At 35.6% G+C, this 27,591-nt stretch overlaps 3 protein-coding genes across 4 annotated transcripts; all 3 read right to left on the bottom strand.

Annotated features, from left to right (window-relative positions):
• Window positions 1-1,579: 1,579 nt before the first annotated feature.
• On the bottom strand, window positions 1,580-7,667 carry LOC136852345 (uncharacterized). The gene is made up of 7 exons (XM_067126919.1): window positions 7,231-7,667; window positions 5,853-6,058; window positions 5,166-5,301; window positions 4,434-4,633; window positions 4,075-4,198; window positions 2,579-2,734; window positions 1,580-1,908 (listed from the first exon to the last, which is right to left on the bottom strand). Exons 1-7 carry the CDS (start codon window positions 7,292-7,294, stop codon window positions 1,784-1,786), a joined length of 1,011 nt encoding a protein of 336 aa, XP_066983020.1. The 5' UTR covers window positions 7,295-7,667; the 3' UTR covers window positions 1,580-1,783.
• Window positions 7,668-10,611: 2,944 nt separating this feature from the next.
• On the bottom strand, window positions 10,612-16,666 carry LOC136852344 (uncharacterized). The gene is made up of 7 exons (XM_067126918.1): window positions 16,233-16,666; window positions 14,805-15,010; window positions 14,184-14,319; window positions 13,450-13,649; window positions 13,090-13,213; window positions 11,631-11,786; window positions 10,612-10,960 (listed from the first exon to the last, which is right to left on the bottom strand). Exons 1-7 carry the CDS (start codon window positions 16,294-16,296, stop codon window positions 10,836-10,838), a joined length of 1,011 nt encoding a protein of 336 aa, XP_066983019.1. The 5' UTR covers window positions 16,297-16,666; the 3' UTR covers window positions 10,612-10,835.
• Window positions 16,667-17,316: 650 nt separating this feature from the next.
• On the bottom strand, window positions 17,317-26,915 carry LOC136852127 (uncharacterized). Of its 2 annotated transcripts, XM_067126575.1 has the most exons (7): window positions 26,500-26,915; window positions 23,021-23,229; window positions 22,480-22,615; window positions 21,784-21,983; window positions 21,421-21,544; window positions 18,359-18,499; window positions 17,317-17,686 (listed from the first exon to the last, which is right to left on the bottom strand). In XM_067126575.1, the coding sequence occupies exons 1-7, from the start codon at window positions 26,591-26,593 to the stop codon at window positions 17,670-17,672; spliced, it is 921 nt and encodes a 306-aa protein (XP_066982676.1). In that variant the 5' UTR covers window positions 26,594-26,915; the 3' UTR covers window positions 17,317-17,669. The 2 variants fall into 2 exon arrangements, with proteins under 2 accessions (XP_066982676.1, XP_066982677.1); XM_067126576.1 differs by lacking the exon at window positions 18,359-18,499 and having other exon boundaries at window positions 17,522-17,686; window positions 26,500-26,741.
• Window positions 26,916-27,591: the final 676 nt, after the last annotated feature.

Below are 27,591 nucleotides of genomic sequence, written 5' to 3' on the forward strand. Positions count from 1 at the left end.
CCAGTTCAACACTAATGCATAATTACGTTAACACTGAATGCTCCAACACAAATTACTGGAGGTGATCGCACAATGGAAAAATAATTGAAATATCAGACAGAGAAATAACAGGAATCGTGACTGACTAAGAAGACCTTATTCCGGCACATTACCTTCGCCAAGATGGCGGTGTCCTCGTTCGATAGGACGCTGGAGATGGAGGAGGGAATTATAATGCCACGACAAAGTATACTGGTTCGAGCCCCAGGGTCGAACACGTGGAAGATTCAAAAGGACAGGCGAGATGAGGACATCTGTCCTCAGTGGTGTTCAGCCCTGGTCTCTCTCGTGATTTCTGTTGCATCGACTATAAATAACCTTCGGGATTACGCTGGGGCGTCTAACTAGGTGACGCAAAGGCCAATCTTTGTCACGTTTTCTATAATGATGACCGCATGGCATCAGTTAACCCACGTGGAGGGTCAGAATGAAGCGGGGGGGGCAACTTTCCCTTTTTGGCTCCTCTCTTGCCTTGCTGGACGAAGAGAAGGTGCGACAGTCAACTGGAATTAGGCCTAAAAGTAGTCACCTTGAACAGAGAGAGAGAGGGGTTAGGCTTAACTATTTTGGGGAATGAAGGAGAGAGTTTATGAAGGGGCGAGTGGACACCCACAGTTCTAGTAATTAGTAATTGGAATTAAATTTGATTTCTTTCTCAATTACTTTACAAATGTAAATACGGGTGAGGTTGCGAGGAAAGGATGTCCCATCCATTGCAATAGATAAATAAAAATGTAAGTCTGTTCAAAAATACGAGGAGAATTGCTTTATGGTAGTAGTGCATTACATCGACGCTTGAACTTCTGATGTTCCAGTTGCACGTAATCCTCAGTAGGGAGGCACATTAACTTCATATTGGTGCTTTTGCTGTTCAGCGAATCTGGTCGCTCTCGGCAGGTAAAGATGATCAGGAATCAATTGAGAAAGTGAAAGATCTCTGCTAAAATGCAAGTTGTGAAAAACTGACAAACAAGAGACCATCTGTCGATGGTCCAAGTCACAACTGCTAATATTAGGAAACAGAAACCTACCACCACGTACCACTCTATCTGAAAGAGAGGAATCTGTCCGGAAGCAGACATCCACACCGGGGGAACTGGATAAACACCCTGTGTATTGGAATACCCTAAGGGAGGAAAGATTTCTTCACATGCTTCCCCTATCTGGATTCAAGGCTTGTAGTGATGAGCCTTTTTTATACAAATATCACTTGTTTTCCTAATTTTCTGTTCTTTGTTATACAAATTCTCCTTGGATTTTCTAACTTCGTGTTCTTTGTAGAACACTGAACGTGCGTCTCACCCAGATATACTTTTTTTCCCGTATCGGTGGCGTTTCCAAAGTAGGTTTATGTCGTATCACAACTCATTATTATTATTATTATTATTATTATTATTATTATTATTATTATTATTATTATTATTATTATTATTATTATTATTATTATTATTAGCAGTAATATCAGTATTACTTGGACAATTTTTGGATATATTTAATTAGTGGAAATGTAAATATTATCATTTATCTTTTTACCCTTTATTTCATATCCGAGATACAATTAAATCAGAAATGTACAAAGCTTCAAGATTAAATACACAATCCTGTATATCTTAAACAGTATATCTATATAATATGTGTTTACATGCAACCAATACAGGGCTTTCCAGCCAAGGATCCATTCAGTTAAAAGGTCTCTTTACAACTCTACAACAACAACAGGAACTCGATGTTTTTCCACGTCAGTTCATCGCCATGGTCTTTGGAGCCGTGGTAGACCGTAAATAGGGTTCTCAGTTTCTTCAGTCAAATGTGGTCTGGTCACACCACCTCGAGCAACTGGTCTAGCGGCCAATTCCATCTGCGCAGGACCTGAGAGATGGATGACAATTATCATATAAAATTATTAAATTCATTTGGAAATTTAAAGAGGGAAACATTCAGAGAAAGAGTCAACTGTTAAGATAATTAGACCTAAATTAGACCTATGCATTGTTCGTGTTGCCACTTAGAAACTGAACCTTTGCCGTGACGCTTGGGCTTATACCACTATGTTTCCAGGTCTACAATGAATATTTCATATTTCTACGACGGGGAAATGTCTGTTACTTCTAGGTGAAGTTAGTTCATCAAGCTGAGATTCCTCTCCATCACAGAAATGCTATGATATTCTCAAACTAAAGTTCTACAGTTAAACTATCGTAGTCACGATCTTAAAGAAAAACGTGAGCTTGGAATGGAAACTGACATTTGCTTCTCAGATCTACCACAACTCTTGAGAGCATTAGTCAGATCTTTCCTAGATATTGATCCCCAAGGGTTTTCACCCGGTACGTAGCCACCCTTGCGGCGTGTTTAGTACAAGCCAGTTGCTGATGACCGCAAAAACATAAACAAAAGGCTTTAAATATCATAAAGATAATGACCCCCAAGAAATATTAGTCGTAGATAACGACCCCCGAAAACCATTGGTGGTCACTATCTAGGAAAGTTGCCATTAGCCTTTTGTCAAGAGGGTATTATGGCCTCCAGAAGCAATTACCTTCACTCGACCCTGTGGTGTTTCTCTTGCGGTAGAACCTGTAGCCAAGGTAAGACGCACCAAGAAGAAGAAGAAGAAGCAGAACCAACGACACCACAACAGGTAAGACGATCGTTAGGCCTATGTTGGATGAGGCCTCCTCGTTCGCTTCTGTAACTGGTTTCCGTTATATTAATATTTGGTTATTCATCAGAATTTCAATAATGTTTCTTTTGACCTCTAAAGGGTAAAGTGCATTTCGATTTGGATTGATCTACAACCTCTCAAAATGTGGAGATGCAAGAAAGTGGGATCAATGAATGAACTCTTAGTAGTGCTTCTCAGCTGAGTTGGAATGTGTCTTGGGTGAGTTGGATTGCGTCTCAGGTCAGTTGGAATGCGTCTCAGTTGAGTTGGAATGCGTCTCAGTCGAGTAGGAATGAGGTTCAGGTGAATTGGAATGTATCTCAGTTGAGTTGAAATGTGTCTCAGTTGAGCCGGGAACGTGCCTCAGGTGAGTTGTAATGTGTCTCAGTTGAGATGAAATGTGCCGCATCTGAGCTGAAATGTACCTCAGTTGTGTTGGAGTGTGTCTCAGCAGAATTGGAATGTGTTGGAATGTGTCTCAGGTGAGTTGGAATGTGTCTCAGTTGAGATGGTATGTGTCTCAGTTGAGTTGGAATATGTCTCAGGTGAACTATTATTAAATGAGGTAATAGACTTCTTATTTATCAGAGTATATATTCATAAAAAAATGATAATTTCCTGTTAAGAAAAATTTCTACATCTTTAGTTATTTATGATTATTAAGCAAAAAAATGACTAACCAGTGTTACTTGTACTATTGGTGCAATGCAGTTTTTCCTCACACACAAAGACGAACATGCACTCACTTATAAAAATGCATATTTGTATATAAACATACAGTATATATATATATATATATATATATATATATATATATATATATATATATATATATATATATATATATATTCACTATATATATACGTATGTATATATATTTATATATACATATATATATATGTATATATATAAATATACATACATATATATATATATATATATATATATATATATATATATATATATATATATATATATATATATATATATATATAGTATATACATACAATTTATATATGCACACAGATATATTTATATTTATACACACACACACACACACACACACATATATATATATATATATATATATATATATATATATATATATATATATATATATATATATATATATATATATATATATTATACACATATAGATAGATATATATATATATATATATATATATATATATATATATATATATATATATATATATATATATATATATATATATATGTATATATGTACATACTGTATATATATGTATGTATATATACATATATATTATTTATTTGATTTTGTAATACCTAGTTTGGTGTTGTTAACTGTGTATTCATCTGAACGTGCTTAATACTTGGGATATACATACCCTTTGGGTCTAAAGGCATCGAGAATAATTGGTACTTGAGAGAACTGGGATTATACCATTCCAAACGGCGTCCTTTCAGTCCATGTTTCATCAGATTGTGAAGGTTCCCCCCGTAAACGATTTTCTGAATAAAAGCAAAAGAAAATTATCACACTATTTTAAGTTATAAATCTTCATCATCATTGTAAAATATCAGAATTTAAAAGTACTTTATTCGGTATGAATATAAGTGGACAAAAAAGTTATTTTATTCAGCTTTTATGTAAACCATAACAACACAACAACTGCTTTCATGAATACTTTACTGAGATTTTTCATACTAGTTTAAAAAGCTACACGCTAAATCATAAATGACTTACATATTTAAAAATCCGAATAATGAACCATCCTTTGTCGAGATTTGCTGGGAAAGTTTCGTGACTGGGTTCGGTTTCATAATACAAATTGAAAGTAACTAAAACAGTGGTTTCCTGGTCGTTCCAAAGGGCCAGCCACACCTCTTTTTTTTCTGGAAGGCTGATATTTACACTTCCTCCAAGAGGCATCGCCACCAACTCATCTGGGGAATAAATAAAGATTTCAAAATTGTAAGAAGCATCTCAGGATGACATTCCTGAAGAGGAGAAAAGGAATATATATATATTTTTTTAATGTTACAAGACCCCCTTGAATTTTTGAAACCACAAAATGACGAGTTGTTTCGGTGGCTGCTTAACATATTTCAAACCAAAATGTAAAGTTAAAGTTAAAGTCCTCCTGGGCCTCTGTAGGCTCATAGGGAATTCGCTGATCTCTTGTTTCATAGGCTGGCAGCCAGTTGGGGACAGGTGTTATTCCCAAAGAGCGACTGACAATACAAGTAAGATTAGAGCTGCTGATCTTTGCTGGGTAAAATCTCAGTGGGAGGCAAACAATTCACTTTGGTCCAAACGTCAAATTTCGGATTTTAGACAAGCCTTTAAAAATAGGCACAACTCGAAAAATTTATAAAATAGTTTTCATGTCATAGGAAAAATATTTTCATTGTTATCAGGTTTTAGAATGTCTGTTATTAAACATTACAGCAAAGGAAAACAAAACTGAAAACTCACGCTCTTTCAAAGGCAGAGTAAACACTTGGAGATCGACTGGTGAACTGCCTTTGCTTTCTATAGAAAGGCTTCTTGCTTGCGAAGATCCTATATTTTCCGGAAACCAATGTGTACCTGAGTCGTAACGCTTTATGCCCTGAAAAAATAACATTTTAATTGCCAATAGTACTTCAGAAAGAGCTTAAGTTTTAAATTTTTGTATTACACACACCTACACAAAATTATATTTGATTAATGTTCGAACATTGCAGAGGTGAGGTTATAAATTGTGGTATTTTATTTTTTGTTCGTCTCTCAGGATGTTATGAAACTGATGAATTAAGAACTGTTTACATGAATATTTCAGTTGTAGATATATAAGTCTATCTATGGATAGATGTGTAGATGATATCTGAAAATTTTGGGATAATAAGTGGAGCAGTTTCAATGAATTCCTTTCAAAATTAAATGCATTAGTGCCTAGCATCAAATTTGAAGTTGAATGGGAAACTGACAACAAAATTCCTTTTTTGGCGTTTTAATAATTATAGACACGACAGGTTATAAATTTACTATATACAGAAAACCAGCTTTCTCTCTGTCATATATATATATATATATATATATATATATATATATATATATATATATATATAGAGTATATATATACACAGTTATAAATGTCATCAGTCATTCTCTTCAACTCACCTCTTCTGTAATCGTGAGAAATGGAACCCAGAGCGATCCCTGGTAACAATCATCACACTTATCATCTCCTATAAGTCTTCCTTGGGCATGATATTGGTATTTGATTTTGGGAGCCTCAGCAGACTTCATGGCAAGCACAAACGTTTTGCTCTCAGGGAGAGAAAAAGTGGTCGATTCACCTCCAGAAATCGTCCTAATGGAAGAAACTGCAAAGAAATAATGACAACACATCTGAACATCTAATCAATAATTAGGAATAATACTGAAGACGGCTCTCTGATATTATTAATGGCTTCCCATTCATCGTGGAAAATTCCTTGGCTTTTTCATGACTAAGCGAATCTCTCTTAAGAAGTAGCCACAACCTCGCTGTCCAACTCCTCAGTGCCAGAGGCCCTTTATTCCTCGCACAGCTGGACTGTGGACCAGTCTCCCTGATGAGGATTTTGTGCAACTGGAACCTCGAAAGTTCAAGCGAAGATGCAATGCATTACTACCCTAAAACAATTTTCTAATTAACTTATACTTTCTTATATCTATTTATGAATTTGCTAATTTATTTTTTCTTCTCTAATAACCGATTTCTTCTTTCAGTATTTCCTGTTACGTTCTGCTTCTTTCAGCCGTAATATTCCTTGGAAGCTTGAATTTCAAGTCAATGGCCCCTTCGGTGGGATTGTTCCATATGAATAGGATTCGTCTTATTAACGACAATAATAATAACAATGTATACTTACAAACGATTGAACAAACAAATTTAAATCGATATATGCACTCTGCAGTTTTTGTTGATATGTTAGTTAAGGAGTAAACTCGAAAAGGCGAATTACAAAGGCAGCAGGAAATCTTATCGGCTACATCCTGTAATGGCCGAAGAACGGGTTTAGATCGCCACCAAATATGAAACAAGTTCTGAACTATTCGTCACACAACAATTAAATCTCGTCCCTCTTATTCACAGTCGGAGTTCATGATGATAACAATTGGAAAATCCACCCCACCCCCAAAAAGTGCATTTGAAGTGAAATGAGTTTTGGAAAATTGTCAAACTGAAACTTCGTAATTATCTTACGATTGTGTGGCTTGAGTCACGGAAAACAGAGGTTTTAGTGTCTGATAAACCTGACTGCAAACGTAGTATTGGAATTTTATGACTTCAGAATATCTATATAAAAAAACAACTGAGATACATTACCCCAAAAAATCGTAAAGCCAGCCCCCGCCCCCCTTTTTTTTTAATCAAAGTCTTTAAGAGTGTTACAAACGTGGTAACGTGCTGTTGCCATATGGTGAGTCATTTCAGTTTAGGGGAAGTCTTTCTGAAAAAAAGTTCAAAGAGAGAAAACATGAAACGCTGACATTTGTCAGCCATTCTTACCTATTGCGTCAGCAGCTGCCAATAAGAACACGCCCAGGAGAAATGTCAGCACCAGTCTCTCCATCACGTAGATGCCCCGGGGGAATTTTTTCTTCAGACGGAGGTAATCACTTCACACTTGTCCCTTCGAAGGATTCCTAATTTCGAGAAGGAATATTCCTCACAGGATTCCTAATGCTGCGAAGTATTCTTCTTAGTAGGATTCCTGATGCCTCGAAGTACCCTTCCTCACAGGAGTCCTAATGCTATGAAGTTTTCCTCCTCCAAGGATTCCTAATGTTACAAAGTTTTCCTTTGTATAGGATTTTTAATCCGCGAAATATTCCACTCTTGTAGGATTCCCAGCGTCGTGAAGGACTCCTACTGCCTCTTTGTAGGATTTCTAATGCATCGAGGTATTCCACGAGTGACCGAACATCCTCACGGAGCCAAGCGAAGCTTCCTACTGCAGCGAAGAGACTTGATATGCTATCTGAATTCCTGTGTTTTTGAGTGGCGTCATCAGGACGTCGGACAGGAAATGTTATTCTTTGCCTAATGGCGTGGATGAAAAGTATTGTAGTATGTATATATATATATATATATATATATATATATATATATATATATATATATATATATATATATACATATACATATATATACAGTATATATATATATATATATATATATATATATATATATATATATATATATATATATATATCCTGAGTTTGTCTTATACTTATTAAAATAAAATTGTTTTGAATAATTCAGTTCCCCCAAGAATATGATGACATACTTAATAATAACAGAACAATTGGAGAATGATACTTGGGCGTAATCTTAACGCTGTTTCCAAGCATTTCTAGACCAGCTGAGAACGCAAACGATGAACATCCCAAAAGGATATCCTGATGAGGATCCTTCAGCCCTGAGGAAAATCCTAAGTACTGCAGTGACTCATCAGAATACTTAGCGTCCTACTCAAGATGAAACCGATTTATTATAAGAAGGAGTTGCTCTATTGAAAAAGCAATGCATGGTTACATCTGCATTCATAATTTTATTATTATTATTATTATTATTATTATTATTATTATTATTATTATTATTATTATTATTATTTTTATTATTATTATTATTATTATTATTATTATTATTATTATTATTATTATTATTATTATTATTTCCGAAGAAGAATCCAATTCATATGGAACAAGCCCACCAAATGGGTCACTGACTTGAAATTCGAGCTTATAAAGAATATTAATGTTTTTAATCGAAAGAATGAAGAGAAGGCAATAGGAAATCCAGAAAGAGGGGATCAGCTGTTAGAAAAACAGATAAATTAATAAATTAATAGATAGTGCTACGAACATCCAGGGGATACTCACTTGATTCTGGGTGGCAACGGATGAACGCAGGGAGTTCCTTTTATTTATTACACATCTGACTCCATAATAGGACACTTCGTAGCCAAAACAGGGGAAATCTATGGCTTAGGTCCTTCTTCATGTGAGGGAAATTACGTAAACTCAAGGGTTCTCTCAACTAATTGTATTTACATAACAAACACAGATGAGAAGAATGACGAATTACTGGGCAGGTAGTAACAAAGGCCTGCTAAACTAATGAATCCTACACAGAATGAATATTCTAGGCTGACGATGTCTTCGTGACTAGGAACATCGCAGTGGGAAGGAACTGCACATGGATCGGCCGGGAGATTGCACAGTCGAGGCCTATCTGCAAATATATGCAAGACGGTTACTTGCAATAATAATAAAACACTCAGAGGGAAACTGAGGAATGCACAGATGGTGCCAATAACCCAGTTCAACACTAATGCATAATTACGTTAACACTGAATGCTCCAACACAAATTACTGGAGGTGATCGCACAATGGAAAAATAATTGAAATATCAGACAGAGAAATAACAGGAATCGTGACTGACTAAGAAGACCTTATTCCGGCACATTACCTTCGCCAAGATGGCGGTGTCCTCGTTCGATAGGACGCTGGAGATGGAGGAGGGAATTATAATGCCACGACAAAGTATACTGGTTCGAGCCCCAGGGTCGAACACGTGGAAGATTCAAAAGGACAGGCGAGATGAGGACATCTGTCCTCAGTGGTGTTCAGCCCTGGTCTCTCTCGTGATTTCTGTTGCATCGCCTATAAATAACCTTCGGGATTACGCTGGGGTGTCTAACTAGGTGACGCAAAGGCCAATCTTTGTCACGTTTTCTATAATGATGACCGCATGGCATCAGTTAACCCACGTGGAGGGTCAGAATGAAGCGGGGGGGGGAACTTTCCCTTTTTGGCTCCTCTCTTGCCTTGCTGGACGAAGAGAAGGTACGACAGTCAACTGGAATTAGGCTTAAAAGTAGTCACCTTGAACAGAGAGAGGGGTTAGGCTTAACTATCTTGTGGAATGAAGGAGAGAGTTTATGAAGGGGCGAGTGGACACACACTGTTCTAGTAATTAGTAATTGGAATTAAATTTTATTTCTTTCTCAATTACTTTACAAATGTAAAAACGGGTGAGGTTGCGAGGAAAGGATGTCCCATCCGTTGCAATAGGTAAATAAAAATGTAACTCAGTTCAAAAATACAAGAATTGCTTTATGGTAGTAGTGCATTACATCGACGCTTGAACTTCTGAGGTTCCAGTTGCACGTAATCCTCAGTAGGGAGGCACATTAACTTCATATTGGTGCTTTTGCTGTTCAGCGAATCTGGTCGCTCTCGGCAGGTAAAGATGATCAGGAATCAATTGAGAAAGTGAAAGATCTCTGCTAAAATGCAAGTTGTGAAAACTGACAAACAAGAGACCATCTGTCGATGGTCCAAGTCACAACTGCTAATATTAGGAAACAGAAACCTACCACCACGTACCACTCTATCTGAAAGAGAGGAATCTGTCCGGAAGCAGACATCCACACCGGGGGAACTGGATAAACACCCTGTGTATTGGAATACCCTAAGGGAGGAAAGATTTCTTCACATGCTTCCCCTATCTGGATTCAAGGCTTGTAGTGATGAGCCTTTTTATACAAATATCACTTGTTTTCCTAATTTTCTGTTCTTTGTTATACAAATTCTACTTGGATTTTCTAACTTCGTGTTCTTTGTAGAACACTGAACGTGCGTCTCACCCAGATATACTTTTTTTCCCGTATCGGTGGCGTTTCCAAAGTAGGTTTATGTCGTATCACAACTCATTATTATTATTATTGTTATTATTATTATTATTATTATTATTATTATTATTATTATTATTATTATTATTAGCAGTAATATCAGTATTACTTGGACTATTTTTGGCTATAAATAATTAGTGGAAATGTAAATATTATCATTTATCTTTTTACTCTTTATTTCATATCCGAGATACAGAGGTAGAGATTAAAAGTGATGTGAAATACAATAAAATCAGAAATGTACAAAGCTTCAAGATTAAGTACACAGTCCTGTATATCTTAAACAGTATATCTGTATAATAAGTGTGTTTACATGCAACCAATACAGGGCTTTCCAGCCAAAGATCCATTTAGTTAAAAGGTCTCTTTACAGCTCTACAACACCAACAGGAACTAGATGTTTTTCCACGTCAGTTCATCGCCATGGTCTTTGGAGCCGTGGTAGACCGTAAATAGGGTTCTCAGTTTCTTCAGTCAAATGTGGTCTGGTCACACCACCTCGAGCAACTGGTCTAGCGGCCAATTCCATCTGCGCAGGACCTGAGAGATGGATGACAATTATCATATAAAATTATTAAATTCATTTGGAAATTTAAAGAGGGAGACATTCAGAGAAAGAGTCGACTGTTAAGATAATTAGACCTAAATTAGACCTATGCATTGTTCGTGTTGCCACTTAGAAACTGAACCATTGCCGTGACGCTTGGGCTTATACCACTATGTTTCCAGGTCTACAATGAATATTTCATATTTTTACGACGGGGAAATATCTGTTACTTCTAGGTGAAGTTAGTTCATCAAGCTGAGATTCCTCTCCATCACAGAAATGCTATGATATTCTCAAACTAAAGTTCTACAGTTAAACTATTGTAGTCACGATCTTAAAGAAAAACGTGAGCTTGGAATGGAAACTGACGGTTGCTTCTCAGATCTACCACAACTCTTGAAAGCATTAGTCAGATCCTTCCTAGATATTGACTCCCAAGGGTTTTCACCCGGTACGTAGCCACCTTTGCGGTGTGTTTAGTGCAAGCCAGTTGCTGATGACCGCAAAAACATAAACAAAAGGCTTTAAATATCATAAAGATAATGACCCCCAAGAAGTCTTAGTCGTAGATAACGACCCCCGAAAACCCTTGGTGGTCACTATCTAGGAAAGATGCCATTAACCTTTTGTCAAGAGGGTATTATGGCCACCAGAAGCAATTACCTTCACTCGACCCTGTGGTGTTTCTCTTGCGGCCGAACCTGTAGCCAAGGTAAGACGCACCAAGAAGAAGAAGAAGAAGCAGAACCAACGACACCACAACAGGTAAGACGATCGTTAGGCCTATGTTGGATGAGGCCTCCTCGTTCGCTTCTGTAACTGGTTTCCGTTATATTAATATTTGGTTATTCATCAGAATCTGAATAATGTTTCTTTTGACCTCTAAAGGGTAAAGTGCATTTCGATTTGGATTGATTTACAACCTCTCAAAATGTGGAGATGCAAGAAAGTGGGATCAATGAATGAAATCTTAGTAGTGCTTCTCAGCTGAGTTGGAATGTGTCTTGGGTGAGTTGGATTGCGTCTCAGGTCAGTTGGAATGCGTCTCAGTTGAGTTGGAATGCGTCTCAGTCGAGTAGGAATGAGGTTCAGGTGAATTGGAATGTATCTCAGTTGAGTTGAAATGTGTCTCAGTTGAGCCGGAACGTGCCTCAGGTGAGTTGTAATGTGTCTCAGTTGAGATGAAATGTGCCGCATCTGAGCTGAAATGTACCTCAGTTGTGTTGGAGTGTGTCTCAGCAGAATTGGAATGTGTTGGAATGTGTCTCAGGTGAGTTGGAATGTGTCTCAGTTGAGATGGTATGTGTCTCAGTTGAGTTGGAATATGTCTCAGGTGAACTATTATTAAATGAGGTAATAGACTTCTTATTTATCAGAGTATATATTCATAAAAATGATAATTTCCTGTTAAGAAAAATGTCTACATCTTTAGTTATTTATGATTATTAAGCAAAAAATGACTAACCAGTTTTTCCACACACACAAAGACGAACATGCACTCACTTATAAAAATGCATATTTGTATATAAACATATATATATATATATATATATATATATATATATATATATATATATATATATATATATATATATATATATCTATATATATATATATATATATATATATATATATATATATATATATATATACATATATATATGTATATATATATATACAGTATATATTCACTATATATATACATATGTATATATATTTATATATACATATGTATATATATTTATATATACATATATATATATATATATAAATATACATATACATATATATATATATATATATATATATATATATATATATATATTTATACATACATACATATATACATATATATATATATATATATATATATATATATATATATATATATATATATATATATATATATACATATATATATATATATATATATATATATATATATATATATATATACTGTATATATACCTATGTATATATACATATATATATATGTATATACTGTATATATATGTATGTATATATATACATATATATTATTTTATTTGATTTTGTAATACCTAGTTTGGTGTTGTTAACTGTGTATTCATCTGAACGTGCTTAATACTTGGGATATACATACCCTTTGGGTCTAAAGGCATCGAGAATAATTGGTACTTGAGAGAACTGGGATTATACCATTCCAAACGGCGTCCTTTTAGTCCATGCTTCTTCAGATTGTGAAGGTTCCCCCCGTAAACGATTTTCTGAATAAAAGCAAAAGAAAATCATCGCACTATTTTAAGTTATAAAGCTTCATCATCTTTGTAAAATACCAGAATTTAGAATGCACTTTATTCGGTATGAATATAAGTGGTCAAAAAAGTTATTTTATTCAGCTTTTATGTAAATCATAACAATACAGCAACTGCTTTCATGAATACTTTACCGAGATTTTTCATACTAGTTTGAAAAGCTTCACGCTAAATCATAAATGCCTTACATAAGAATAAATAAGAATAATGAACCATCCTTTTTCGACATTTGCTTGGAATGTTTCGTGAGCGGGTTCGGTTTCATAATACAAATTGAAAGCAACCAAAACAGTGGTTTCCTGGTCGTTCCAAAGGGCCAGCCACACCCCTTCTTTTTCTGGAAGGCTGAGATTTACACTTCCTCCACGAGGCATCGCCACCAACTCATCTGGGGAATAAATAAAGATTTCAAAATTCTAAGAAGCATCTCAGGATGGCATTCCTGAAGAGGAGAAAAGGAAATTATATATATATTTTTTAATGTTACAAGACCTCCCTTGAATTTTTTATACCACAAAGTGACGAGTTGATTCGGTGGCTGCTTAACATATTTCAAACCAAAATGTAAAGTTAAAGTTAAAGTCCTCCTAGGCTTCTGTAGGCTCACAGGGCAGGCGCTGATCTCCTGTTCCCTAGGCTGGCAGCCAGTTGGGGACAGGTGTTATTCCCAAAGAGCGACTGACAATACAAGTAAGATTAGAACTGCTGATCTTTGCTGGGTAAAATCTCAGTGGGAGGAAAACAATTCACTTTGGTCCAAACGTCAAATTTCGGATTTTAGACAAGCCTTTAAAAAGAGGTACAACTCGAAAAAGTTATAAAATGGTTTTCATGTCATTGGAAAAATATTTTCATTGTTATCAGGTTTTAGAGTGTGTGTTATTAAACATTACAGCAAAGGAAAACAAAACCGAAAACTCACGCCCTTTCAAAGGCAGAGTAAACACTTGGAGTTCGACTGCTTCACTGCCTTTGCTTTCTATAGAAAGGTGTCTTGCTTGCGAAGATCCCAGGTTTTCAGGAAACACGATGCTACCGGAATGAACATGCCTTATTCTCTGGAAAAATAATTTTGAATAATGTCAGTACTCCGAAGTATTGAAACCTGTAAGTAATTTATTTTATTTGTAGACGGATTTTGTAGGCCTTTAAGTTAAAAGGCTTACAAAATCCGAGTACAAATGAAACAAAATATTAGGAGAATGATAAATTAAAAATTCACTGTGTGACAATTATAGTTGTAGACACACAAACATGTGTATCTATGTATGTATCTATCTTTCTATTTACATACATATATACAGACGCAGTCATGAGTATGCTTAATATATATATATGTATATATATACAAAAATATATATATATATATATATATATATATATATATATATATATATATATATATATATATATATATATATATATATATATATATAAGCAAACACGAGCACACACACACACATATGTATATATATATGTGTAAATATATTTGTGTGTCTGTATGTATAAGTACAAATGTCATCAATCGTTATTTCCAACTCACCTTTTCCGTAATCATGAGATATGGAACCCAGAGTGATCCACTGAAACACTTGTCGCAAACATTACTTATCATTTTTTTTCCTTCAAAGTAGTATTTGTAGCTGAAACTGGGATCCTCGGCAGACTTCATGGCCAGAATGCAAGTTTCGCCCTCAGGAAGGGCAAAACGGACCGAATCACCTGGAAAAATTCTCCTTACGAAAGAGACTGCAATGAGATAATGATAACACATCTTAACATCATATCAATAATTAAGAATAATTTTGAAGATTACTTTCTGTTGTGATTAATGGCTTCCCATTCATCGTGGAAAATCCCTTGGCTTTTTCATGACTAAGCGAATCTCTCTTAAGAAGTAGCCACAACCTCGCTGTCCAACTCCTCAGTTCTAGAGGCCCTTTATTCCTCGTACAGCTGGACTGTGGACCAGTCTCCCTGATGAAGATTTTGTGCAACTGGAACCTCGAAAGTTCAAGCGAAGATGCAATGCATTACTACCCTAAAACAATTTTACAATTAACTTATACTTTCTTATATCTATTTATGAATTTGCTAATTTATTTTTTTTCTCTAATAACCGATTTCTTCTTTCAGTATTTCCTGTTACGTTCTGCTTCTTTCAGCCGTAATATTCCTTGGAAGCTTGAATTTCAAGTCAGTGGCCCCTTCGGTGGGATTGTTCCATATGAATAGGATTCGTCTTATTAACGACAATAATAATAACAATGTATACTTACAAACGATTGAACAAACAAATTTAAATCGATATATGCACTCTGCAGTTTTTGTTGATATGTTAGTTAAGGAGTAAACTCGAAAAGGCGAATTACAAAGGCAGCAGGAAATCTTATCGGCTGCATCCTGTAATGGCCGCAGAGAGGGTTTAGATCGCCACCAAATATGAAATAAGTTCTGAACTATTCGTCACACAACAATTAAATCTCGTCCCTCTTATTCACAGTCGGAGTTCGTGATGATAACAATTGGAAAACCCCCCCAAAAGTTCATCTGAAGTGAAATGAGTTTTAGAAGATCGTCAAACTGAAACTTCGTAATTATCTTACGATTGTGTGACTCGATTTAGAAGATCGTCAAACTGAAACTTCGTAATTATCTTACGATTGTGTGACTCGAGTCACGGAAAACAGAGGTTTTAGTGTCTGATAAACCTGACTGCAAACGTAGTATTGGAATTTTATGACTTCAGAATATCTATATAAAAAAACAATTGAGATACATTACCCCAAAATTTCGTAAAGCCAGGCCCCCACGCACTTTTTTTTTTTTTATCAAAGTCTTTAAGAGTGTTACAAACGTGGTAACGTGCTGTTGCCATATGGTGAATAATTTCACTTTAGGGGAAAGTCTTTCTGAAAAAAAGTTCAAATGGATAAAACATGAAACGCTGACATTTGTCAGCCATTATTACCTGTGTCAACAGCTGCCGACAAGGACACGCCCAGGAGGAATGTCAGCACCAGTCTCTCCATCATGTAGATGCCCCGGGGGAATTTTTTCTTCAGACGGAGGTGATCACTTCACTGCTCTCCCTTCGAAGGATTCCTAATTTCGAGAAGGAATATTCCTCACAGGGTTCCTAATGCCGCGAAGTATTCTTCTTAGTAGGATTCGTGATGCTTCGAAGTACCTTCCTCACAGGAATCCTAATGGTGTGAAGTTTTCCTCCTCCAAGGATTCCTAATTTTGCGACGTTTTCCTGCGTGTAAGATTCTTAATCCGCGAAATATTCCACTCTTGTAGGATTCTCAGCGTCGTGAAGGACTCCTAATGCCTCTTTGTAGGGTTCCTAATGCCTCAAGGTAGTCCTCGAATCACCGAACGTCCTCAAGGAGCCAAGCGAAGCTTGCTACTGCAGCCAAGAGATTTGATATGCTATCTGAATTCCTGTGTTTTTGAGTGACGTTATCAGGGCGGTAAACAGGAAATGTTATTCTTTGCCCAATGGCGTCGTTAGGAAACGCTGTAATGTATATATATATATATATATATATATATATATATATATATATATATATATATATATATATATATATATATATATATATATATATATATATATATATATATATATATACACACACACACACACATATGAAGATATATATGTATGTATATATAAAAGAACGATTGAAGAATGATAATTTGGCATAATCTTGAAGCTGTTGCCACGGATTTCTAGAAGAGCTAAGGGCACAAACGATGAGCATCCCAAAAGGATATCCTGATGTGGGTCATATATTTAGCGTCCTACTTAACATGAACCCATTTTATTATAAGAAAGGGTGGCTTTATTGAGAAAGCGATGCATGATCACTGCTGCATTCATAATTTTATTATTATTATTATTATTATTATTATTATTATTATTATTATTATTATTATTATTATTATTATTATTTATTATTATTATTATTATTATTATTGGAAGTAATAGCAGTATTACTTGGACTATTTTTGGCTATAAATACTTCGAGGAAATGTAAATATTATCATTTATCTTTTTACCCTTTATTTCATATCCGAGGTACAAAGGTAGAGGTTAACAGTGATGTGAAATACAATAAAATCAGAAAATGTTCAAAATCTCCAAGAGTTAAGTACACAATCCTGTATATCTTAAACAGTATATCTATATAACATGTGTTTACATGCAACCAATACAGGGCTTTCCAGCCAAAGATCCATCTGGTTAAAAGGCCTCTTTAGCAACTCTACAACAACAACAGGATCTAGATGTTTTTCCACGTCAGTTCATCGCCATGGTCTTTGGAGCCGTGGTAGACCGTAAATAGGGTTCTCAGTTTCTTCAGGCAAATGTGGTCTGGTCACACCGCCTAGCGGCCATTTACATCTGCACAGGACCTGGGAGATGGATGACAATTATCATATAAAAGTATTAAATTCATTTGGAAATTTAAAGGGGGAGATATTCAGAGAAAGAGTCGACTGTTAAGATAATTAGACCCAAATTAGACCTATGCATTGTTCTTGCTGCCACTTAGAAACTGACCCTTTGCCGTGACGCTTGGGCTTATACCACTATGTTTCCAGGTCTACAATGAATATCTCGTATATATCTGATAGAGGAATGTATTTTACTTTTACGTAGAGTTAGTTCATCAAGCTGAGATTCCTCTCCATCACAGAAATGCTATGACATTCTCAAACTAAAGTTCTACAGTTAAACTATTGTAGTCACGATCTTAAAGAAGAACGTGAGCTTGGAATGGAAACTGACGGTTGCTTCTCAGATCTACCACAACTCTTGAGAGCATTAGTCAGATCTTTCCTAGATATTGACTCCCAAGGGTTTTCAGCCGGTACGTAGCCACCTTTGCGGTGTGTTTAGTGCAAGCCAGTTGCTGATGACCGCAAAAACATAACCAAAAGACTGTAGATATCATAAAGATATGCCCCCCCCCATGAAATATTAGTCTTAGATAACTACCCCCGAAAACCATTGCTGGTCACTATCTAAGAAAGATGCCATTAGCAAATTGTCAAGAAGGTATTGTGGCCACCAGACGCAATTACCTCCATGTGACCTTCTGGCGTATCTCCTGAGGCGGTACCTGTAGGCGAGGTAAGAACCACCAAAAACAAGGCTGAAGAACGCTGTCACAACAAATATGACTTTCCTTGGGCCCATGCGGGGTTTGGCCTTCTTGTTTGCATCTGTAGGTAGATTTCGTTATATTAATAGTTGGTTATTCATCAGAATTTGAATAATGTTTCTTTTGACCTCTAAAGGGTAAAGTGCGTTTCGATTTGGAGTGATTTACAACCTCTCAAAAAGTGGAGATGCAAGAAAGTGGGATCAATGAATGAAATCTTAGTAGTGCTTCTCAGCTGAGTTGGAATGCGTCTTGGGTGAGTTGGAATGTGTTTCAGGTGAGTTGGGATGCGTCTCAGTCGAGTAGTAATGAGCCTCAGGTGAATTGGAAAGTATCTCAGTTGAACAGGAATGTGTCTCAGGTGAGTTGGAATTGTCTCAGGTGACCTGGAATGTGTTGGGATGCGTCTCAGTCGAGTAGTAATGAGCCTCAGGTGAATTGGAAAGTATCTCAGTTGAACAGGAATGTGTCTCAGGTGAGAGAATGTGTCTCAGGTGAGTTGGAATTGTCTCAGGTGACCTGGAATGTGTGTGTTATTAAATGAGGTAATAGACTTCTCATTTATCAGAGTATGTATCCATAAAATGATGATAATTTCCTGTCAAGAAAGCTATCTACATTTTCAGTTGGTTATGGTTATTAAGCAAAATGACTAACCACTGTTACTTGTACTATTGGTGTAATTTATTTTTCTACACACACGAACAGGAACATGCACACACTTATAATGCATACTTGTATATAAACATATATATATATATATATATATATATATATATATATATATATATATATATATAAATATATACATATATATATATATATATATATATATATATATATATATATATATATATATGTATATATATATATATATATATATATATATATATATATATATATATATATATATATATATATATATATATTACTGAAAGGACCTCATTCAAACTGGGTGGTATCTAACGGAGTTTTTATTCATAAAAAGTTACAAGCTTTCTTGGACAAACAGTCCACATTATCAAGTATCCGTACAATGAGCAGACGCGTAGTCCAGCTGTATTTATATCTGTGTGCTGGGTACTTTTAATCCTATAATCGCCTAGCTCCTCCTGCGTGACCCCCACCCCCTCGTGACCTTGCTACTGTAGAGTTTACGATTTTTCTAGATATGCTGTCTTCAAAGCCGTTTCCGGTGTTCCCTGCCATCATGTTGTTGGCACAAGTTACGAAGGCGTTCTCTACAACCATTCTAGATATTTTGTTGGTGTTCCTGTACAGAAAACTCATATTTTCCCAGTGTATTCTGTGATCATTTTCCCAACAGTGTTTGGCAACTGCCGACGTCTGATTATAATGCCTCATGTTCTGCAGATGTTGTTTGCTTCGCTCTGTACATGATTTGCCAGTTTCGCCATAGTACCCTTCTTCGCAGTCTAGACACGCTGCCATATATAACCCCCTCTAATCTCTTCCCTCTACCGACTTTTTGTTTCTAACTATTTTATTCCTAATGGTGTTTTTGTAGCTGCCTATCAATTTGAAATTATTTAGCTTCCTGTTGATGGCTGCAATAGAGTTGTTGTCCGGGACTAATTATTTTCTTTCCTACCAAATGTTCCTTTTCTATCCTTTCCCTCTCCCCAAAATAGTTTTTCCTTGCTTTGATGTGTGCCCACTCCCACCAATACTTAGGGTAGCCTAATCTCCTAAAACTCTCCCTCAGGTAATCCAGGAAAAACGCAAAAGAACGCACGGAAAACGGACACCTGGAAGGAGGGATCAGAGAAAGACCAAGGTCACGAGGGGGTGGGGGTCACACAGGAGGAGCTAGGCGATTATAGGATTAAAAGTACCCAGCACACAGATATAAATACAGCTGGACTACGCGTCTGCTCATTGTACGGATACTTGATAATGTGGACTGTTTGTCCAAGAAAGCTTGTAACTTTTTATGAATAAAATACTCCTTTAGATACCATCCAGTTTAAATGAGGTCCTTTTAGTAATTCTACTAATGCACAGAACAATTGTGTATGTGACAAAGTTAATATATATATATATATATATATATATATATATATATATATATATATATATATATATATATATATATATATATATATATATATATATATATATATATATATATATATATTTAGCCAAGGCCACAGGAAAAATAAAAGGAGTACCAAGCGCTTTCGTGTTCTTTCAACACATTTTCGAGGTACAATGCTAAAATACACTGAGAATATCCAACAAAGTAAACACATTACAGTAGGTAAAAACATTAATAATTTTAATCATATGATTCATGGGGAGAGGGCAAAAGCTGTTTTATATTGTAACAAGAAAACTCGTAAAAATGTTACTGAATCTGTTTTGGTTAAATATCACGGTGACTCACTGAATGTAAGCCAGGCTATGTTCAAACTAGGCACTTGTTGTTAAAGAGATTCGTAAGATTGGTTCATTTTAATCACCTGTTGAGCTCTTCTATACCTGCTGTGTTAGTTTTAACCGGATCTTGGATATTTGTGTTTACGCTCTTTCAACTTTTATGTTTACTTTGTCAGATATTCTCCGTGTTTTAGCATTGTACCTCGAAAATGTGCTGAAAGCACACGAAAGCGCTTGGTACTCTTCTTTTATTTTTTCCGTGGCCTTGGCCGAATATATTGTCACGCGCTATTTAGTGACATAAAAGCATATATATATATATATATATATATATATATATATATATATATATATATATATATATATATATATATATATATATATATATATATATATATATATATATATATATATATATATATATATATATATATATATATATATATATATATATATATATATATATATATACATATGTAAATATATATACATACATATATTTTATTTGATCTTGTAGTACCTACTTCGGTGTTGTTAATTTTATATTCCTCTGAACGTTATTGAGACTTAAGGTATACATACTAGTTGGCTCTAAAGGCATCGGAAATACTTGGTACTTGAGAGAGTTGTCACTATGCATTTCCAAACGACGTCCTGTCAGTCCACTCTCGCTCAGAGGGTCGTAGTTTGCCCCGTCAAAGGTGTCCTGAATAAAAAAAAAATTATTACACTATTTTAAGTTATTTTCTAAGCTTCATCATCATTGTAAAAAAACCGGAATCTAAAAAGTACTCAGTTCGGTATGGATATGAGTGGACAAAAAAAGAGTGAACTTATTCAGCATTTGTGTAAATCATAATAATACACCCACTGCTTTCGTGAATACTTTACTGAGATTTTTCATACTAGTTTATAAAGCTACACGCTAAATCATAAATGACTTACATCTTCATAAATCCAAAACACGGACCATCCTATTTCGGGTTCTTCTTGGTGAATTTTCTCAGTGAGTTTGGTGCCATGATACAAACTGGCAGTATATGAAACTTCGGTCTCCTGGTAGTTCGTAAGGGCCACCCACACCTCTGGTTTGTCTGGAAGTGTGAGATCTGCACTTCTCCCACCAGGCACCGTCATTACCTCATCTGCGGAATAATATATATATATATATATATATATATATATATATATATATATATATATATATATATATATATATATATATATATATATATAATGTTACAAGACTCCCTTGAATTTTTGAAACCACAAAATGACGAGTTGTTTCGGTGGCTGCTTAACATATGTTCAAAGCAAAAGAAGTTAAAGAACCTTAAAAAAAATTGCATAAACTAGGTATTATTCCCAAAGTGCGACTGACATTACAAGTAAGTTTAGAACTGCTGATCTTTGCTAGGTAAAATCATGAGTAGTTATGTAAAATCTCAGTAGGAGGGAAACAATTCCCTTTGGTCCAAACGTCAAATTTCGGATTTTAGACACGCCTTTCAAAAGAGGCACAACTCGAAAAAGTTATAAAATGCTTTTCATATCAGTAGAAAAATAGTTTTCGTTATTATTAGGTTTTAGAGTGTCTGTTATTAAACAATACAGGAAAGGATACCAAAACCGAAAACTCACGGTCTTTCAAAGGAAGAGTAAACAACTGGAGATCGACTGGTGAACTGCCTCTGCTTTTTACAGAAAGGTATCTCGCTTGAGAAGATCCTACATTTTCCGGAAACCAACTTATATCTGAGCCGACACTGTGTATCCACTGAAAAAATATATATTTCATTGTCATTTGTAATTCCAGGAGCTGAGAATTTTAAGTTTTTCATTCTATTTTTTCTTCGTCTCTCAGGATATTAATGAACTGATAAATTAAGAATTGCTTACATAACAATTTCAGTTGCAGACACATAAGTCTATGTATCTATCACCAGCATATACACATGTTTACATATATACTTGTGCAAATACACACACACACATGTATATAATATATATATATACATATATATATATATATATATATATATATATATATATATATATATATATATATATATATACATATACATATATATATATATATATATATATATATATATATATATATATATATATATATATATATATATATTGTAATAAATGTATTCAGTCATTTTCTTCACCCTACCTTCTCAGTAACCGTGAGAAATGCGAACCAGTGAGGTTCCCTGTAACATTCGTTACAGGTACCACGTTTTAGTACTCTTCCAGGAGCATTACACTGGTATGTGATTTTGGGAGCCTCAGCAGACTTCACGGCAAGCACCACATACTTTTCGTTCTTGGGAAGAGAAAAAGTGGTCGAATCACCTTCATAAATCGTCCTAATGGAAGAAACTGCAAAGAAATAATGATAACACATCTTAACATCTAACCAATAATTAGGAGTAATACTGAAGACGACTTTCTGATATTATTAATGGCTTCCCATTCATCGTGGAAAATCCCTTGGCTTTTTCATGGCGACGCGAGTCTCTCTTAAGAAGTAGCCTCAGCCTCGCTGTCCAACTCCTCAGTTCCAGAGGCCCTTTTTTCCTTGCACAGCTGGACTGTGGACCAGTCTCCCTGATGAGGATGTTTTGCAATTTGAACCTCAAAAGCTCAGGCGAAGGTGCAATGCATTCCTACCCTAAAGCAGTTCTCTTGAATTTTTTAATTAACTTATATTTTCATCAATCTATTTATGAATTTGCTCATTTATTTTTTCTTTTCTAGTAAGCGATCTCCTCTTTCTGCGTTTCATTTTACGTTCTGTTATATTTCAAATGAATTCCATAATATTCCTTGGAAGCCTGAATTTCAAGTTGACGGCCCCTTTTGGTGGGCTTATTCCATGTGAATAGGGTCCATCTTCTGAATAATAATAATAATAATAATAATAATAATAATAATAATGATAATAATATAATAATAATAATAATAATAATAATAATAATAATAATAATAATAATAATAATAATAATAATAATAATAATACAGAAAGGCTGCAGAAGGAAGTGTAGGGGCACAAAAGACCAGCTCTTATTAGACAAAATGGTAATGAAGAATAGTAAGAGAAGGAGAACCAACCTAAGCATGGCATGGACTGACTACAAGAAAGCCTTCGACATGATACTGCACACGCGGCTAATAGAATGCCTGAAGAAAACACCTCCAGCTTCCTTAAAAATACAATGTGCAATTGGAATACAGTACTTACAAGCTCTGGGATAAGACTAGCAGAGGTTAACATCAGGAGAGGGATCTTTCAAGGCAACACACTGCCCCCACTACTCATCGTAGTAGCCATGATTCCCATGACAAAAGTACTGCAGAAGATGGATGCTGGGTACCAACTCAAGAAAGGAGGCAACAGAATTAACCATCTGATGTTCATGGACGACATCAAGCTGAATGGTAAGAGCATCAAGGAAATAGATACCCTAATCCAGACCGTAAGGATTGTATCTGGGGACATCAGGATGGAGTTTGGAGTAGAAAAATGCGTCTTGTTAAACATACAAAAAGGAAAAGTAACAACGACAGAAGGGATAAAGCTACCAGACGGGAATGGCATCAAACATATAGATGAGACAGGATACAAATACCTGGGAATAATAGAATGAGAGGACATGAAACACCAAGAGATGAAGGACACGATCAGGAGAGAATATATGCAGAGACTTAAGGCGATGCTCAAGTCGAAACTCAACGCCGGAAACATGACGAAAGCCATAAACACATGGGCAGTACCAGTAATCGGATACAGCGCAGGAGTAGTGGACTGGACGAAGGCTGAACTACGCAGCATAGACCAGAAAACTAGGACACACAAGACAATACACAAAGTACTACACCCAAGAGCAAATACAGACAGACTATACATAACACAAAAGGAAGGGGGGAGAGGGCTACTAAGCATAGAGGACTGCGTCAACATCGAGAGCAGAGCACTGGGGCAATATCTGAAAACCAGTGAAGACGAGCGGCTAGGGAGTGCATGGGAAGAGGGACTGATAAAAGTAGATAAAGACCCAGAAATATATAGAGACAGGAGAATGAAAAACAGAACGGAGGAATGGCACAACAAACTAATGCTCGGACAGTACATGAGACAGACAAAAGATCTGGCCAGCGATGAAACATGGCAATGGCTACAGAGGGGAGAACTCAAGAAGGAAACAGAAGGAATGCTAACGGTGGCACAAGATCAGACCCTAAGAACCAGGTATGTCCAAAGAACAATAGATGGGAATAACATCTCACCCATATGCAGGAGATGCAATATGAAAGACGAGACCGTAAACCACACAGCAAGCGAATGTCCGGCACTTGCACAGCACAGAACCAGTACAAAAAGAGGCATGATTCAGTAGCAAAAGCCCTCCACTGGAGCCTGTGCGAGAAACACCAGCTAGCTTGCAGTAATAAGTGGTACGAACACCAACCTGAGGGAGCAAGAGAAAACAATCAGGCAAAGATCCTCTGGGACTATGGTATCAGAACCAATAGACCAGGCGTGACGTTGATTGATAAAATCAAGAAGAAAGTATCACTCATTGATGTGGCAATACCATTGGACATCAGAGTAGATGAGAAAGAAAGAGAAAAAAAATTATAAGTATCAAGACCTGAAAAACGAAAGAAGAAGGACATGGAATAGGCCAATGGAAATTGCACCCATAATCATAGGAACACTAGGCATGATCCCAAGATTCCTGAAAAGGAATCTGGAAAAACTAGATGCCGAAGTAGCTCCAGGACTCATGCAGAAGAGTGTGCTACTAGAAACAGCGCACATTGTGAGAAAAGTGATGGACTCCTAAGGAGGCAGGATGCAACCCAGAACCCCACCCTATAAAAACCACCCAGTCGAATAGGATGACTGTGATGGACATAATAATAATAATAATAATAATAATAATAATAATAATAGAAATAATAATAATAATAATATATACTAACAAACGATTGAACAAATATATATCAATAAGATGTACTCTCCAGTTTTTGTTGATGTGTTGGTGAACAAGTAAACTTGAAAAGAAGAATTACAAAATCACCAAGAAATCTTATCATCTGCATCCTGTCAGCTCTGAAGAACGGGTTTACATATTGACCAAATATGGAAAAGACTTGTGCTATTCGACACACAAGACTCAAATCTAGTCCCTCGTCTTAGAAGGTCAGAGTTCATGATGATAACAATTGGAAAACCCCCAAAAAAGTGCGTTTGAAGTGAAATGAGGTTACTTAGAAGACTGTAACACTGAAAATTCATCGTTATCTTCTTGATGACCGATTCGAGTCATGGGATCCGATTGTTTCTGAGAAACTAGAAATTTGATTGCTAGACCTTTAGTGTTTGATAAACCTGACTGCATGAGTGTTATTGGAATTTTATGGCCCCAAAATAAAGACAAAACAAAACAAAACAACTGAGATATATTACCCCCTAAAATCGTAAAGCCACGCCCCCGTTTTTTTTTATCAGTCTTTAGGAGCGTTACCAACATTGTAACGTGCGGTTGCCAAGTAGTGAGTCACTTCAGTTTAGTGGAAAATCCTCCTGAAAAGGAATTAAAAGACAGAAAACATAAAATGCTGATGTAGGTCAGCCACTCTTACCTGTTGCGTCAGCAGCTGCCAACAAGAACACGCCCAGGAGAAATGTCAGCATCAGTCTCTCCATCCTGTAGACACATCTGGGGAATTTTTTCATCAGACGAAGGTAATCACTTCACTGTTGTCCCTTCGAAGGATTCCAAATTTTGAGAAGGAATATTCCTCACAGGATTCGTAATGCTGTGAAGTATTCTTCTTAGTAGGATTCGTGATGCCTCGAAATACCCTTCCTCACAGGAATCCTAATGCTGTGAAGTTTTCCCGCACGTAGGATTCTTAATCCGCGGAATATTCCACCCCTTGTAGGATTCCCAGCGTCGTGAAGGACTCCTACTACCTCTTTGTAGGATTCCTAATGTCTCGAGGTATTCCACGAGTGACCGAACGTCCTCACGGAGCGAAGCGGAGCTTCGTACTATAGCAGATAGTTGATGTGCTATCTGAATCCTGTGTTCTTGAGTGACGTCATCAGGGCTATGGACAGGAAACGCTAATCCTTGCCTAATAGCGTGGATGAGAAATATTATAATATAATATATATATATATATATATATATATATATATATATATATATATATATATATATATATATATATATATATATATATATATATATATATATATATATATATATATATATATATATATATATATATATATATATATATATATATATATATATATATATATATATATATATATATATATATATATATATATATATATATATATATATATATATATATATATATACATATACAAAAAAATCTTCAAGCTGGCGCTCCGCATTTCTAGACGAAATGAGAACGGAAACCGTTGTTATGTTATCTTATTTGAGAGAGAGAGAGAGAGAGAGAGATGAAATTTGTAATTCCAGCAGCACAGTTTAGAATCTTGAACGCTAGAAAACATTGAAATATGAAGATTCAATATTACCAAACCTCGTGATTTCGTGATATTCAACCAGGCCGCACGAGTCAATTGAAAGACCTGAGTTCGACCCAGGTGTGAGTCAGAATATTTATTTCTGTTCCACAAGTAATTATGTGTTGATAGTTCTAATATATATATATATATATATATATATATATATA

Source organism: Macrobrachium rosenbergii, chromosome 25 (genome assembly GCF_040412425.1).
Source record: "Macrobrachium rosenbergii isolate ZJJX-2024 chromosome 25, ASM4041242v1, whole genome shotgun sequence".
In the NCBI taxonomy this organism is placed as follows: domain Eukaryota; kingdom Metazoa; phylum Arthropoda; class Malacostraca; order Decapoda; family Palaemonidae; genus Macrobrachium; species Macrobrachium rosenbergii.

What these genes read in the sequence shown, in the direction of transcription:
- LOC136852345 (XM_067126919.1), bottom strand. Translation starts at nt 7,294, where the DNA reads ATGGAGAGACTGGTGCTGACATTTCTCCTGGGCGTGTTCTTATTGGCA. An exon ending in GGCAGCTGCTGACGCAATAG is followed by an intron (nt 6,059 to 7,230) that starts GTAAGAATGGCT and finishes ATTTCTTTGCAG; the next exon opens with TTTCTTCCATTAGGACGATT. An exon ending in CACCACAGGGTCGAGTGAAG is followed by an intron (nt 1,909 to 2,578) that starts GTAATTGCTTCT and finishes TCCATCTCTCAG; the next exon opens with GTCCTGCGCAGATGGAATTG.
- LOC136852344 (XM_067126918.1), bottom strand. Translation starts at nt 16,296, where the DNA reads ATGATGGAGAGACTGGTGCTGACATTCCTCCTGGGCGTGTCCTTGTCG. An exon ending in TTATTCTTATTTATTCTTAT is followed by an intron (nt 13,214 to 13,449) that starts GTAAGGCATTTA and finishes GCTTTTATTCAG; the next exon opens with AAAATCGTTTACGGGGGGAA. An exon ending in CACCACAGGGTCGAGTGAAG is followed by an intron (nt 10,961 to 11,630) that starts GTAATTGCTTCT and finishes TCCATCTCTCAG; the next exon opens with GTCCTGCGCAGATGGAATTG.
- LOC136852127 (XM_067126575.1), bottom strand. Translation starts at nt 26,593, where the DNA reads ATGAAAAAATTCCCCAGATGTGTCTACAGGATGGAGAGACTGATGCTG. An exon ending in TTCTCACGGTTACTGAGAAG is followed by an intron (nt 22,616 to 23,020) that starts GTAGGGTGAAGA and finishes ATATTTTTTCAG; the next exon opens with TGGATACACAGTGTCGGCTC. An exon ending in TGTTTTGGATTTATGAAGAT is followed by an intron (nt 21,545 to 21,783) that starts GTAAGTCATTTA and finishes TTTTTTATTCAG; the next exon opens with GACACCTTTGACGGGGCAAA.